This window comes from Rhinolophus sinicus, chromosome 8, assembly GCF_057876585.1.
Source record: "Rhinolophus sinicus isolate RSI-liver-muscle chromosome 8, RSI-T2T, whole genome shotgun sequence".
NCBI classification, from domain to species: domain Eukaryota; kingdom Metazoa; phylum Chordata; class Mammalia; order Chiroptera; family Rhinolophidae; genus Rhinolophus; species Rhinolophus sinicus.
This window is the reverse complement of record NC_142508.1, coordinates 55,437,286-55,451,949: the sequence shown is the minus strand read 5'-3', so window position 1 is coordinate 55,451,949 and position 14,664 is coordinate 55,437,286. Positions and strand designations below refer to the sequence as shown.

The following is a 14,664-nucleotide window of genomic DNA, read 5'->3' as shown; positions in this document are numbered from 1 at the left end:
CCCTGGAGGGGCTTAATCCGCCTCCTGTGGGCCTTGACGCCTTCCTGTTCTCAGGGAGGAAGCATGCTTCGCAGCAAGTCCTCTTTGTTTTCCTATTTCGATGTCCAGGTACTGAAATATGACATTCTCACCAAGTCATCCTTAACATGGAACGAGGAGCACTGCTGGCCAGTGGAACCCCTGTTTGTGCCCAAACCAGGTGCCAAAGATGAGGATGATGGTAAGACTCCGGGAAGGGGAGCCTGCCCACTGTACTCTGCTTGTGATCACACCTCACACAGAGATGTCATTTGGGGGCAGGGACTCTCCCCACACCACACAGCTGGTGGAGTCTTGCTTTGAAACCCAGGTCTGTCTGAGTCCAAAGCTACAGGGTAGGGACTCCCCAAGACTACCCATACCTCTGACATCAACTGCAAGGTTAATGTCCCCAAGACCAGCCTCAGTTTCGATAGGACTCGCAGAACACACTGAAAACTTATACTCGTGGTTATGGTTTGTCACAGTGAAAGGATACAGGTTGAAAGAGAAGAGGTGCATAGGGCAACACCTAGGAGAGTTCACCGAGTGGTGCTTCCAGCTGTCCTTTCCTGGGGGAGTTATGGACCACACCACCTTTCCCAACAATATCGACGGAGTATCGTCAACCAGGGAAGCTCACCCGAGCCTCGGTGTCAGGGCCTGTTAGGGGGCTTGGTCATGTAGCCATGGTTGACCTTTAGTCTTTTGCCCCTCTGGAGGTCATAGATGACAGCGTGTGACCCAAAGATCCCATCCAAATCACTGTGTGAGGATAGGTTGTCTGGCTGACCCCAGGTAAACAAGGACACTCATCAGGCATTCCCGGGACTTAGAGGTCACCTCCTAGCAGCAAAGGTCGGGTCTCCCTTTACGGGGATTAAATTGTTCACTACAGGAAAGCCCGCTTCCTCTCCACTGAGAACACTACCCTCTCCCAGAGTGGAGAATCTTGGTTTGAAAAATCATTTGCATGGCTGGGTCAGAGTTCTTCACCATCTGAGCGTGTAACTTTTCCATGGAGCACCTGAAAATGTGTATTTATGGCCCATCTCTCTTTTCTGGGTTTCCTCCTTGATTCTGCCTTTGACCCAGAAATGCCCTGCCTATACCCCTGGGAGTGCTAAGAAGGTTAACAAGAACCAGGAGTAGGGCTACCCCACTGAGCCTGCCAGCTGCTTCCCTCAGGTGAGAAGGGAGCAGTTTTCTATCTCCTGAGCATGCATGGCATGGCACCAGGTGATGGACCCCGTGTCACTGTCATCTCCAAAGTGGGATATTTCCTCCTGCTGAGGCTGGCCTTCCACTGGGCTGCGCGAGTGTGTCCCATACATTCTCTCCATGGGCAGGGACTAGCATTGTTGTCATTGCACCAAAGGAGAGGCTCAGGGAGTGAAGTAACTTGCCCAAGGTCACACGCCCAGTGTCTACAGAGGTAGGATTTGAATCCAAGCCGATCTGACTTAATTTATGCTTAACCACTCTGAAACCACCTGAGACCTCAGAAGAAGTACGAATGTTTGCTGGAAGTTTAATGCATGACTTCGTTTAACCTTCTATCCCTTGAGAGTGAGTGCTTAGAATGCTTCCATTTTACAGAGGGGAAAGCTGAGGCTGCTAACATGCTGCATGTGCAGGAGGTAAACTGGGCTCATTCAAATGTCATTTGAGTGCAGTCAGTCTGAGTTTAACCGACTGACAAGTGTTAGCTTAAATGCTGCATCGAAACGGATTCTTTATAATCAGTCTCTAAACAGTAGGAAAACAGCCATTCTGCAGTACGTGCAATAATTTATAAAGTGCTTTTTATGACTCATCATGTAAGAGATCCTCTCAAGCAACCCTGTGAAGGTAGGAAACATTATCCCCACTCTACAGATGAAGAGACTGAGGTTCAGAGAGGTAAAGGGACTGGCCCAGCCAGGGCTGGAAGCAGGTTTGCTGATTCCTAGTTCCCTGGCCTTACCCTTCTGCCTACACAAAATATCAAATTCACTTCCCTTCTGTTTTGATTAAATACTTATGTTCAAAGAGGACAGGGAGACATAGCTAAGAAACCTATCCTTCCTGCTGGAGGAGGCTCAAGGCTACACTTTTACAAAATGTCTCTTTTTGTTTCCCCAAAGGACTTATCTTATCAGCCATTGTCACTTCTGATCCCCAAAAGCCTCCTTTTCTGCTTATTCTGGATGCCAAAAGTTTTACAGAACTGGCTCGCGCATATGTTGATGTAGAGATGCACCTGGATCTCCACGGGTTATTCATCCCAGATGCAGACTGGGACTCGAGGAAGCAGGGCCCCTCCCAGGAAGTCTAGGAGAAGGCTTCAGACTGCCACGTGCCCTCACACATCTGACGGGCTCGAGGCCCTGGGGAAAACAGCCCCGCTGGGCTCCCGCAGGACCCAAGATTTCATCCCTGCCTGGGTGGAGTGGAGGTGTTTCCTTTCATTTCGTGCTTATTCTTTTGGTGTTTGCTTTGAGACCAAGGTATGGAGATAGAGTTTATCAGTATCTTTTCTTTCATTTTATTTTGGCCATAAAAACCTTGTTTGAAAGTCAAATACTTATTGATCAGCTCTCGCACTTCTAAGAAAGCCCCTTTCCATCACCATGAATGAGAAATTGTGTTAAGTCACATATTCATTGTTCTTAGAATGAGCAACCACTGACACATTACAGAAGAGACCGATAAATACTTACCATTGCTCCGTCCTCTCCGCCCTTCAGTCCCTTCCCTCTCTCCCTTCTTTCCAGTGGCTTAGATTGTGCATCTCAGAGTTCTGGCTTTCTCATTCACGCTGTTAGTAGATCATGTGGCCAGGAAGGCATGTCGCTTTGTCGTCCTTCCATGCAAGGCATGACATAATATAATAAAAACTTGAAAGTCTGTTCAGACCTTATTTTATTTTTACATGGCTTCTTTCCTCTGAAGTTCTTTATTGTCTTCTTAGACAATAAAATTGAGTGGCAGAGCTAGATGGTTGGTAGCAAGCTAGGTGGCTCCCTCTACAACCAAAGGTTCAACAGACTGGTGCGGGCATCAGTCCCCTTTTACAGGAGGGGGTTACGGGACTGGACACTGACCTGGCTGGCCATGGCCGCGGGGCTAGAATCCAGGATTGAGTCCCAGGCCAGGGCCGGCATGAGTTCTTGCCTGATGCTGAGAACCCGAGCAGCAAGCTTCGCCCGTGTCTGTACAGGAAAGAAGGTTCTCCAAGATGAATGTGCTGCCAGGGTAGACCAGGCATTTGAGGCAGAGGTGGAAGGAGCGTGGTGGTGGGGATGGAGGAAGCTGGGAGCAAGCCAAGCTGGCTGCTTTGTCAGTACTGGGAGCCCAGGGACATCTGAGTCTCACCTTTATAGTCTAATGGGTGCCTGGTGCAGGCTTTAGAGACAAAGTCCGGATAATTCCCAGGTACCCACGTGATGGGGTTTGGGGAACTGGGATTGCACCCTTATTCTTGTACCTGACTCCTCCCGAGTCTCGATTTCTTTCAGTCAGCAGCGAGGATTCTGTCTTCAGGACAAGAAGGAATCTCTGGTGACAGCACATGATATACCCCAGAAGGGGCAGATGGTCTTGGCTTTTGCCCTGCAGCCACCCTGAAGCCATGCTTAGCTTCCACTAAAATGTAGGCTCCAGCAGGTCAGGGAGTTGTTTTTTTCTTTTCAATTCAAATTTTTATTGGAATAATTGTAGATTCATGTGCAATGCTAAGAAATAATACAAGAGACCCCACGTGGATTCTATAGTTTCCCACAATGGTTAACATTTTAGTACAATATCATAGTCAGGATATTGACATTGATTCAATCCACAGACCTTATTCAGATTTCCCCGGTTTTTCTTGTACTCTGTGTGTGTGTGTGTGTGTGTGTGTGTGTGTGTGTGTGTGTGTGTGTGTATGTGTGTAGTTCTATACAATTTTGTCATGCGTGTGAGTTCCTGGATCTCCCACCACAGTCAAGATACTGAATAAGTACGTCAGCACAAGGATGTCTCGTGTTGCTTTTTCATCACCACACCTACCCCTCTCCCACCACCACCCCCATCCCTAACCCCTGGCAACCACCATTTCTAAAATTTTGTCATTTCAAAAATGTTATATAAATGGAATCACACAGTGTTAACCTTTGGGGATTGGCTCCTTTCACACAGCAGAATTCCTTGGAGATTCATCCAAGTTGTTCCGTGTGGGGTGTATTTTTATTGACTAATTTATCTTCAGCACCTAGAACACTGCCTGGTGGGTGTAGGCTTTCAATAAATATTTGTTGGATGAATGAATGAATCTCCTCAACAAACAGATTCAACTAGATAATGTGCCAACAATAAATGGATATTTTACTGAAGATCTCTTGGGAAGATGAGGAAAACAGTTCATACATGAAACCCAATGACAGCACACGAAATGCCCACGAAGGTTCCTCTCTCCTGCCATCCCTGGTCTCTCCTCTGTCTCTTCCCCTATTGGCTCCTCAAAACCTCCTCTATTATACCAGCATTTCCATTTCACCCTCAGCTTATAGATCCCATTGAACAAAACCCAAATTCTGGAGATGGCAGAATGAAGCCCATCTACCCTTCGTCAGAATTTCCTTCGGGGTCTCAGCACCTCCAGCCTTTGCAGGATGCATTGGGAGGAAATGTCAACTATGGTGGCCTAAGAAAAGCGTGATTGAGGTCTGCATTCAGGTGGCAGGGATGGAAAAGAGTTGTGACAAATGTGGCAGTCACTCAACTCATTGTTCTACTTTAAATATTTGAGAAGAGGGTGGCATTAAAAAATGCTTCCCCACCTCGAGTCTACTCAATTCCAATTGCCAAACAGTACGCAGACCTAATCATGAAAGAGGGTGCAGTTCTGCAGGGAAGAAAAATATGTCTGTGGTTTGTTTACCTTGTTTAAGATGAGAGGCAAAATACCTGACTGATGAGGAAACTTGGCACATCAAATCTTTTTTTCGCAGTTTCAAAAACACCAAAGGTCAATGGATGCCAGGATATCCGATTTATCTTGGTCTTCAATTCCATCGCATTTCACACGCAGGCCAGGGTAATTAGCTCAAAATGCCACAGGAGTTAAGACGCATGCGCCTTTCTTGAGGGCACCACGAGACAGCTCATCTTACCCTCAAGCCTTCCTCGTTACACTCCATGTGGGTGGAATACGTGACCAGGAAGTTCTGCAGGAAAAATCACTCCACATGTGTTTATTGCTTTGATAAAGCCACAATCTTTCACAAGTCCTCTAAGATGCAAGCGTCGGGTACACGGTAAGCCCTCAAATATTTTCTAACACACTAAATTTTTCCTTTAAGGATTTCTCTAAGTTGATTCCCATTCAGAAATAAGCTGGATCTATATACCTGAGCAAGTCAACTCACAAAAAAAATGCAAGTGCATTCGAGCTACGTCAGCATTATAATGGTTCATGCTCGTTTCCTCCCAACCGAAGTTACGGAGGGCTAATAAAGTTGCTGGTCCAGGTTAAATACAAACACCTTTGATCGCTTCTTAAGTTGTTTTAAGACTGTTTGGGTGGTTTTTAAATGAGAAGTCTTTCCCGTGGCAAATCCGGACACGCAGACGCAAAAGTCATCACCAGCTCCCTCATCATCCAACAGTGGGGAGACCTGTGTTCTCAACACCAACTTCCTTCTGGGCGTTTAGACTCAGACGCCAGGTGCAGAGGCACACAGGCCTGAGCGTACCAGCTGCTGGGCTGTAGCAGGAAACAGTCCCTTAAGGTCAAGCACCAGCCAAGAAGCTAGGGACTTTCTCGGATGAGGCAAGCAAAGAGGGCTGTGGGAGCATCATGGGGATGAGCCAGTCTTTTCTCCTGGTGATCAGGAAAGGCTCCCTGGAGGGGTACACCATCAGGAGCTGCCTGCATGGCTGGAGGGAGCAGCTGGCAAGGTGCTGGTCCTTGTAGGATTAGGGTGCTGCTCGGGAGGAGGATTTGGAGGGGGATGTGGGTTGAATGAACAAAGCAGGTGTAGCGTGAATTTCCCAATAAAGAAAGAGGCAGAACCTGGGCCTGGAACCAGGAGACAACATGGTAAACTTGGAAAAACTGAATTGTGGGGTAAAAGTAAAGCCCCATAGTAAAGCCATAGTAAAGCCAGGTTCAACCAGACCCCCAATTTATCTGTGCTCTAGAAAGAAATGGATTTAAGATGTCTCCAATGGCTTCTTCAAAGACTGACAGTCATTTTTTTAAAAAATAATACTTTTTTTGAGATTTAATTTACATAAAATCCACTCATTTAAAGTATTAAATTCAGTGGTTTTTAGCATATTCAAAATTGTGTAACTATTACCACTGTCTAATTTTAGAACATTTTCATCACCCCCCAAAAGGAACCCTGTACCCATTAAGTCATCCCTTATTCTGCACCCCTCCCCCACCAGTTCTAGCCAATAAAAAATCCACTTTCTGTCACTATGGATTTGCCTATTCTGGACATTTCATATAAATGGAATCATACAACATGGGGTTTTTCTGTGACTGGTTTCTTTCACTTAGTATAATGTGTTCAAGTTTCATCTATGTTGTTGCATAAATCAGTATGTCATTCCTTTAGTGGCTAAATGACATTCCATTGTATGAATAGACCACATTTTGTTTATTCATTCATCACTGGATAGATTTGGGTTGTTTCCTCTTTTGGGCTATAATGAAAAATGCTGCTGTGAACATTCATGTATGTTTTTATGTGGACACGTTATCATTTCTCTTGAGTATATTCCTAGGAGTGAAATTGCTGTGTCATATGACAACTATATGTTTAACATTTTGAGGAACTCCCAAACTGGTTTTCAAATTGGCTGCACCATTTTACAATTCCACTAGCAATGTATGTCTACATCCTCCCTAATTTGTTATTGTCTGCTGGTTTTTTTGGTCATCCTAGATAAAATGAAGTGGTACCTCACTGTGTTTTGATTTGCATTTTCCTAATAATAATATTGAACATCTTACCATGTACTTATTGGCCACTTGTGTACCTTTTTTGGGGGGGAATAGCTACTCAAATTCTTTGCCATTTTTAAACTGGGGTATGTATTTATCTTTCTGTTGTAGAGTTGTGAGAGTTCTTTTTATGTTGTGGATTTAAGTCCCTTATCAAATATGTAATTTGCAAGATTTTCACCTATTTTGTGGGTAGTCTTTTCACTTTCTTGATGGTGCTGTTGAAGTACAAATGTTTTTAAATTTTGATGAAGTCCAATTTATCTAATTTTTCTTTTATCTCTTCTGCTTTTGGTGTAAATCTAAGACACCATTGCTTAATCCCAAAGATTTACTCCTATGTTTTCTTCTATGAATTTTGTAGTTTTAGCGCTTACATTAAAGTCTATCATCCATTTTGAATGAATTTTTGTATATAGGGTGAGACAGAGGTCCCACTTCATTCTTTTACATATGGATATCTAGTTGTCCTAGCATAAAAGTCACCTTTTAGGGTTGATAAATCTTCCTGGCAGGAAAAAAAAAGTAGCTCTTTTTTCTCAATTCCTTAGAAGATGTTTCCTTCAACCAGCAAGAAGCAACTGTGGGGCAGCTCTCTACTGGTTCCAGCAAGGCCTTGGTTCACAGGCCAGAAAACCAAGATGGAATCCTCAGTCAGTGGTGGGTCCCATGGCTCCTCCTGCATTGAAGATTTAGAAAATCTTCCTCCATCTTCATCACTGGGTCCTGGTGACGTTCCAGGGAAGTCCAGCATATAAGGGCTCAATTCAGAGTCATACGTCCAGGTAGGATTTTTTAGTATTTTCTTCCCTTAAGTACATCCACTGTATTCCAGAAGAGCCAAGAGTGACTGATGTTGCTAGATAGCCTGCCCTATTTCAGGAAGTGGGAAAGCTGGTGGGTGTCTCCAGAACAGGTGAAAGGCATGGACGGGGTTCCGAATTTCCTTTCAGTCTACCACTTGGGTTGGGCAAACAAGAGGCCTTACCCTAGTTCAGGGTTCTGGAAATTACCATTGAGATTAATGTCTGTATCATTTGTGCATTCTTCTCTATTTAAGGCCAGGAACTGAGCTTTCTTCTTCTTATAATAATAATAGAACAGCTGACGTGTATTGACAACTCACGCTGCGCTAAACACTGTTTAAGCACTTCACATCCTGGTTCTCATGTAATCCTTATAGCAACCCTGGTACCATTCTCATTTTATGGATGAGAAAACTGAGTATCAGAACAGTTAAGTAACTTGCCCAAGATCACACAGATGGTTCCTGCGACTCCAAAGTCCAACGTCTTCTCTACTAGTTTAATTGCCTTACTCTTACTCACTTCTTCATCCTAGGGGCTTCGTACAGCGCCTGGTTTAAAGCAGGTACTTAATAGAAGGACAGCCCAGTCGGTGAGAACAGGACCGGCAGGATCACTGCCTGGCCCAGCTTTTGATCCTCTTTGTGCCTCAGTTTCATCATCTATAAAATAAAGATAGTACTTGTCCCTCATTCAAAGAGTTGCTAGGAAGCTTAAATGAAAGGTGCCTGATACATCGTAGTTGCTCAATACATTTTAGTTACTTTATTAATGAGCCTTAAAAGCAGATAAGAAGTTAAATCTTGGTTCCCCACCCTTACTAGTCTTATGACTTTTGACAAGTTGTTTAACCTCCCTGTGCCTCTGTTTCCTCATCTGGGAAGTGAGGGTAATACCAGACCTACCTCATAGGGCTCTGGTGAGGATTAAATAATGTTCTTAAAGCCTTTGGAAGAAGTGCCTGCCACGTAATCACCACATCTAAGTTGGCTAAGATCGTGTGGGCAGTTCATGCAGAGGATGCTACTCATATGCCCTTGAATGAAAGAGACTCCTCCTCTCTTTGGGAAGAGCCTTACGCCTGGTGTGGTGAGAGAGGAAGAAGGGCTCGGCTTCCCAGGCACCCAGAGCAGTCCAGTCCACCCCGGTGACCGTTGGCATCAGAGATGACATGAGCAGATCCCTGGCCCACCCAAAACAGTGATTGTACAACAAACCCAGTCTAATCGGGCATGACCAGAAGACCCTCAGATCTTTAACGAACAGGGTCTCTGACTTACACGGCCTCATGTAACAACGGCTCCTAGGACTGATGTGAAAAAGGGGTACTGTGTATCAAGGACGCAGGCCAGTGCCTGGCACAAACAAGCGATCAAGGAGAGGACGTCCCCGTGGCAGGGATTCTCGTCACCTTGTTTCATTACCACATCCTTGTCTGTAGTTGCGCTGTATGAGTTTCCTATTGCTGCTGTAACAAATGACCACAAATCTGGGGGTGTAAAACCGCACAGATTTAGTCTGACAGTTTTGGAGGTCAGAAGTCCAAAATGATTCTCACAGGAATAAATTCAAGGTGTCAGAAGGGTGTCCGTTTGGGGGCTCTTCGGGAGAGTCTTGTTTCCTCGCCTTTTTCAGCTTCCTCATTCCTTGGCCCATGGCCCCGCATCACATCACCCTTCTCTCCCCTGCTTCCAGCGTCACATCACTTTCTTCCCTTCTGTATTTACATCTCCCTCTGCCTCCGTCTTACACGGACCCTTATGAGTCCATGTATGAGCCACCGGATAATCCAGGATAATCTCCCTATCTCGAATTCCTTACCTTTATAACATCTGCAAAGTCCCTTTTGCCATAGAGGTGACATTCACAGGTTCCAGAGATTAGGACCTGGGTATCTTTGGGGGCCATCACTCAGCTACCAGAAGCACCCAGCTCTTAATGCACACGAGGAATATTTGTTGAGTGAATGTTAGCCACTTAGTATTGTTATCGGCATCGTCTTGGCTCGTCCCTTTCAGGAATTACCATAGCAACGTGTGGTCTCCTCATCTTCAAGTCTTGCTCATATCTCACCCAAATCTTACCTTCAGTGCAGATTTCCTGACCCTATTTTAATGTTGCAACTTGCTTCCTCCATCACTCATGCTCCTAATCCCTTTATCCTGCGTAACTTCCTTTCTCCCCCACCTCCCACCCCCCAGCATTGTTTGCCTTCTGGCATACAATACAATTTACTTATTTATTACATTTACTGGTGTTTGTCCATCTTCTTCACTAGAGTGTAAGCTCAAGGATTACATTTGGGACAAGGATTTTTCTGTTTTAGTCTCAGATGTATCCTAGGGGTCTAAAACAGTGCCTGGCACATAACAGCTGCTCAATACACAACTGCTGAATGCATGTATGAATGGCCTCATCAAGTTTCCTTTTACGAGTCTGATTCCTTATCTTTCTATCTTTCATGGCCGATCTCAGCTTTCATGACAAGGAGTCACACTGCCTGTGGTGAAGCCAATTGATTCTAGGTAACCTATGTTTTATCCTGTTCACAAGTCTCCACCCTGTTCCATTGACACTCTGGCAGTTTGGATCTCTGAAACATAGATGACTTCAATTCTCATCTCCATCAAAACTTGTGAAAGTCTGGGAGGGAAATGGATGGCTTGGCTTTGGATATTTATTGAAGGATAAACTTTTCTGACTTCAGATGATTGCAGCGTTGGGAGGGTATGCGGTCCCTGGCCGACATTGCTGCGGTTTGCTATGTTGGGTTATACTGTTTTTACTAGTCTGCCCTAGAGGTAATGAGTCTGTGGTTTCTGCAGTTGGTCAGGCTCAGGATTTTTGTTACGCAGGGGTCTTGAGCACCCGAGGGGGCATGATGGAGGGGCTTCAGGGTGCCCAGGGGTTCCACATAGTGCATGTGAAGTTTTGTGTGTATGTATGTTCTCAAGGAGATATCGGCTTCTCAACAGAGAAAGTGAAGAACTTGTGCCCTGCTGTAGCTGAGTGGATTCTGTGATTCTGTGACTCATGACGTACAGCTCAAATCAACAGGCTGTACACAGCTTGGAAAGGAAAGGCAGTCATTTGAAAGGCACAGCCTCGTCTCCCCATCCCTACCCCCTTAACAAGTCCCTAAGTCATTATGTTAAAGAGGCTGAGCCAGGTGCTGTTTCAAATCTCAAGTTGATCAATCTCAGTTTTTGCAAGACTCTGGGCGTTACCCGAGGCTTCAATTTTTCTCATAGGTAGAATTGGGATGGCTCTACTTTCTTTGATTTTTGTGTGAATATGAAAGTGCTTCAAGGGTACCAAATGCTATAGAATTGCAAAGTATTAATGACAAAGGGAATATGTGCCTTTTTTTGCTATGTGGCAACAGACTGGCTTGTTCCCTACTCCATCCATCCATCCATCCATCTGTCCATCCATCCCCCCCATCCACCCACTTATTCATCCATCCTCTTTGTCCATACATCTACTCATCCTCCCATGAACATTTATTTCCTCACAACATGCATAAAAGTCAATATGTGCATGACAAAAGCTTTATATTCAACCCTAATCCTCATAAAAATCATGAACTGAGGTTCAGAGAGCTCAGGCCACTTGCTCACAATCACACCGCGGGAATGTGAGGGAGCAGAGCCTGATTGAAAACCTAGTTCCGTCTGATGCCAACGGTAATACTCCTCAGGACCACCCACCAAAACTCTCTTAGGGACAGAGGAGAGGGAGTCATTTGGCCCAGGAGGAAGGCAGGGGGATGGGTCTACCAAATACAGCACCTTGAAAAGTTTGACCTTAAAATCATGCGCCTGTTACGGTGTACTCCGTGTTATGCCCATGCTTGTTTTAATATCAAGGAACTTCCCAGCAACCCTGAAGCACAAGAGAAGCTTTGGGAAGGGGGTATACTCCAGTGCAGCCCTCTGCTGCAATCCTCACCACACACCCCATTTCCCATGTCAGATGTTTGTGGTTCATGTTTGAGCCTTATCTCCTGGGTTGGACTAGAAGCTCCTAGAGGGCAAGATCTGAATCTGATTCTTTCCTTCTCCCTCCCAAGGCCTAGCCCAGTGCCCAGCAGGAAACAAGTACACAGATCATGAATTTTGCAAATACTTACTGAATTCCTGCCTACCCACGTAAGGTGCCCTGGGAGACACAGATGGATATGATGTGGTCCCAGCTCTCAAGACATTGATAATTGAGCTAGAGGAGTCAAGCTTCCAGAATCTGCTTGAAAATGATCTTCCTAAGAATCTTGGCACAGCACTGTAAAATCTTGGGACTGTAATATAGCAATAGAGGACATGGTAGGTAATTAAACAACAAAGTTTCATTAAATAGGGCAAATTTTGTGAAAAGTGACAACCTGTTCCTCTGGAAAGGTAGCATTGTGTCAATTAAAGAGCACACCTTGAAGTCGCAAAGTACAAATTATCGATGTTGAAACTGCCGTTTCCCAAGATGGAAAAGTGGAAAGCACCTGCTCTAGATGCTATCTACTTTGCCAGAGGGTCTCAGTCTCTGATTGCTTGGCCTTTCGGGGTCACGTTCAGAATTTTAGCAGCGCAGGTAAACCCACGTTCTTTTCTACCCAACTTGCGTAGGTTCTGTGTTTATTAGATTCAGTTCTATTCATCAAATATTTATCGAGCTCACTTGTGTAGCTGCCAGGCAGGGAGATGTGATGAATGGCTCACAAACTTTGCAATAAAGTCGAGAGTCAAAATCCTGGCCTCTCCACAGATCAGCTGGGGAACATGGGACAGGGTTTCACCTCTCTGTGTCTTGGTTTTTTAAACCATAGTATGGCGAGCCTAATACTTGTCTTGTAGGTTGCTATAAAGATTCGTTAGGTGATGGACATAAAGTTCCCTTCCCAGGGAACTGCACTGAATAAGAACTCCACAGATGGGTACTAGTAGCAGTGACAATCGCAGAAAAATTAAGGAAGTGATCTCTGATTTCCAGTCTAGCGAAAAGACCAATGTTAACAGATAAATGTCATTAGTATGACAGTTGTGACTGTTTTTTTGAGTATTTTAAGTGAACATTTACTGAGCCCTTACTATGTGCCAAACACTATGCTAAATTATACCCAGATAATCTCATTTATTCTGCACAAAACCACAATTCCCCAATGAGGAATATGCTGAGGATCACAGAGCTGGAAAGTAGGGTTCGAACCTAACAGTCTGGCTCCAGAAGATTTCAAGGCACAAACAGTGAGATAGAAAGAAACCAGGAGAGGCCGCACAGAGGTGATGCTGCAGCAGCGGGCAGATTTTTCAGCATCAAAGTCAAGGGAGAAGGAAACCAGGCAGAGGGAAAGCCGATACAAAGAGCTAGCAGGATGCACAGCTTATCCTGTTCAGGAATTCAGATGGTCTATGCAGAGGGTGAGGGATGGAAGATGGGGGGTCTAGAAGATGAGGGTAGGGAAGCAGGAGGGGGCCGGATGGTGGGACACCCTCATGCGCCAGGATCAGGGATTTGGACTTTTACCTGGAGGAAACTGGGGACCAATGAAGGATGAGACAGACAGGATGACTGTAATCTATCTGCCTATGTTCAAAGAGGAAATGACTCTGGGTGATATATTTGAATAATTTGGCCATATGTTTTCCAACTAAATTACTACTTTCTAGATATTGTTTATGTGCAAGTCTCACCATTTCCCCTACTAGCCTAGAAGTTCCTTAAATGTTGATTCTAATTGCTTTTGTTCTTCCACAAGTGACTGATATATGGTAGGTGTTTAAAAATTCTGTTAAATGAATGAGTGATTAAAAGCATGAATAAATGAATGAATGAATAACTCTCTGAATAATTGAATTTTGAGCTGGGTTTTTAAAAAAATGCATGTATTTGAGGTGGATCAGAGACCTAAATGTGAAAGAAACAAAAACCCTTCTAGAAGAAAGCAGAGGAGAATATCATCATGACTGTAAAGATTTCCAAACAGAACATGAAAAGCACTAGCCATAAAAGAGGAGATTGATAAATCGAACTTCATTAAAATTAAGAATGTCTGTTCATCAAAGACACCATTTAGAGAGTGAAAAGGCAAGCCACAGATTAAGAAATCTGTGTTTCCATGTATAATAATAAAGAACTCCTAAAAATCAATTTGAAATTCAATTTTCAAAAATGATGCAAAACTAGAACAGCACTTAAAAGTTATCCAAGTGGTCAAAAAGGATATAAAAAGGTGCTCACCATCATTATTCATTAAATTAAACAAGAAGATAAGGTAAATTAAAATAAAAACAACAAGATACCACTACACACCCACCAGAGTGGGTAATCAAAAGACTGACACCACCAATTACTGGAGGATGTAGAGCAACTGGAACGCTCATACCTGACCGGTGGGAGTATAATTTGGTACAACCACTTTGGAAAACTGTTTGGCAGTATCTGCTAAAGCTGAACACATACTCACCCTATGACTCAGTAACTGAACTTAGACACATCCACAAGAGAAAATAACGCACATATCCACCCAAACACCTGTTTAAGAATGTTTATAACAGCTGTATTATAATAGCCCCAAACTGGCAACAATCCAAACATCCATCAACAGAACATGCATAAATAAATTGTGGCACATTCACACAAAGGTATGGTCAGAGTAATAAGAACCAGCTATTGCTACAAGCAACAAAATGGAAGAATTTCAAAGACATTGTATTGAGTGAAAAAAGCTAAATGCAAATGTTCAAGAACTGGAAAATACAATCCATAGCAACAGAAGTCAGAACAGTGGTTTCCTTTGGGAGGTGTTGACTGGAAATGGACCTGAGGATACTTCTCAGTTACTGCAAATGCTCTTTATCTTGATCCATG

At 44.1% G+C, this 14,664-nt stretch overlaps 1 protein-coding gene across 9 annotated transcripts in view; it reads left to right on the top strand.

Annotated features, from left to right (window-relative positions):
• Nucleotides 1-13,828, top strand: part of BCO1 (beta-carotene oxygenase 1) — a 62,262-nt gene extending 48,434 nt beyond the window's left edge. For 4 of the 9 annotated variants that reach the window (XM_074314530.2, XM_088800218.1, XM_088800217.1 and 1 more), the window contains 2 exons: nucleotides 109-220; nucleotides 2,145-2,920. In XM_074314530.2, coding sequence (XP_074170631.1) covers nucleotides 109-220; nucleotides 2,145-2,335 — 303 coding nt within the window. In that variant the 3' untranslated portion in view covers nucleotides 2,336-2,920. Of the gene's footprint in view, nucleotides 1-108; nucleotides 221-2,144; nucleotides 2,921-7,548 lie in introns of those variants that run through there. The other 5 variants (XR_012490121.2, XR_016022026.1, XR_002135803.3 and 2 more) reach the window with 5 other exon arrangements.
• The last annotated feature ends 836 nt before the right edge of the window (nucleotides 13,829-14,664 follow it).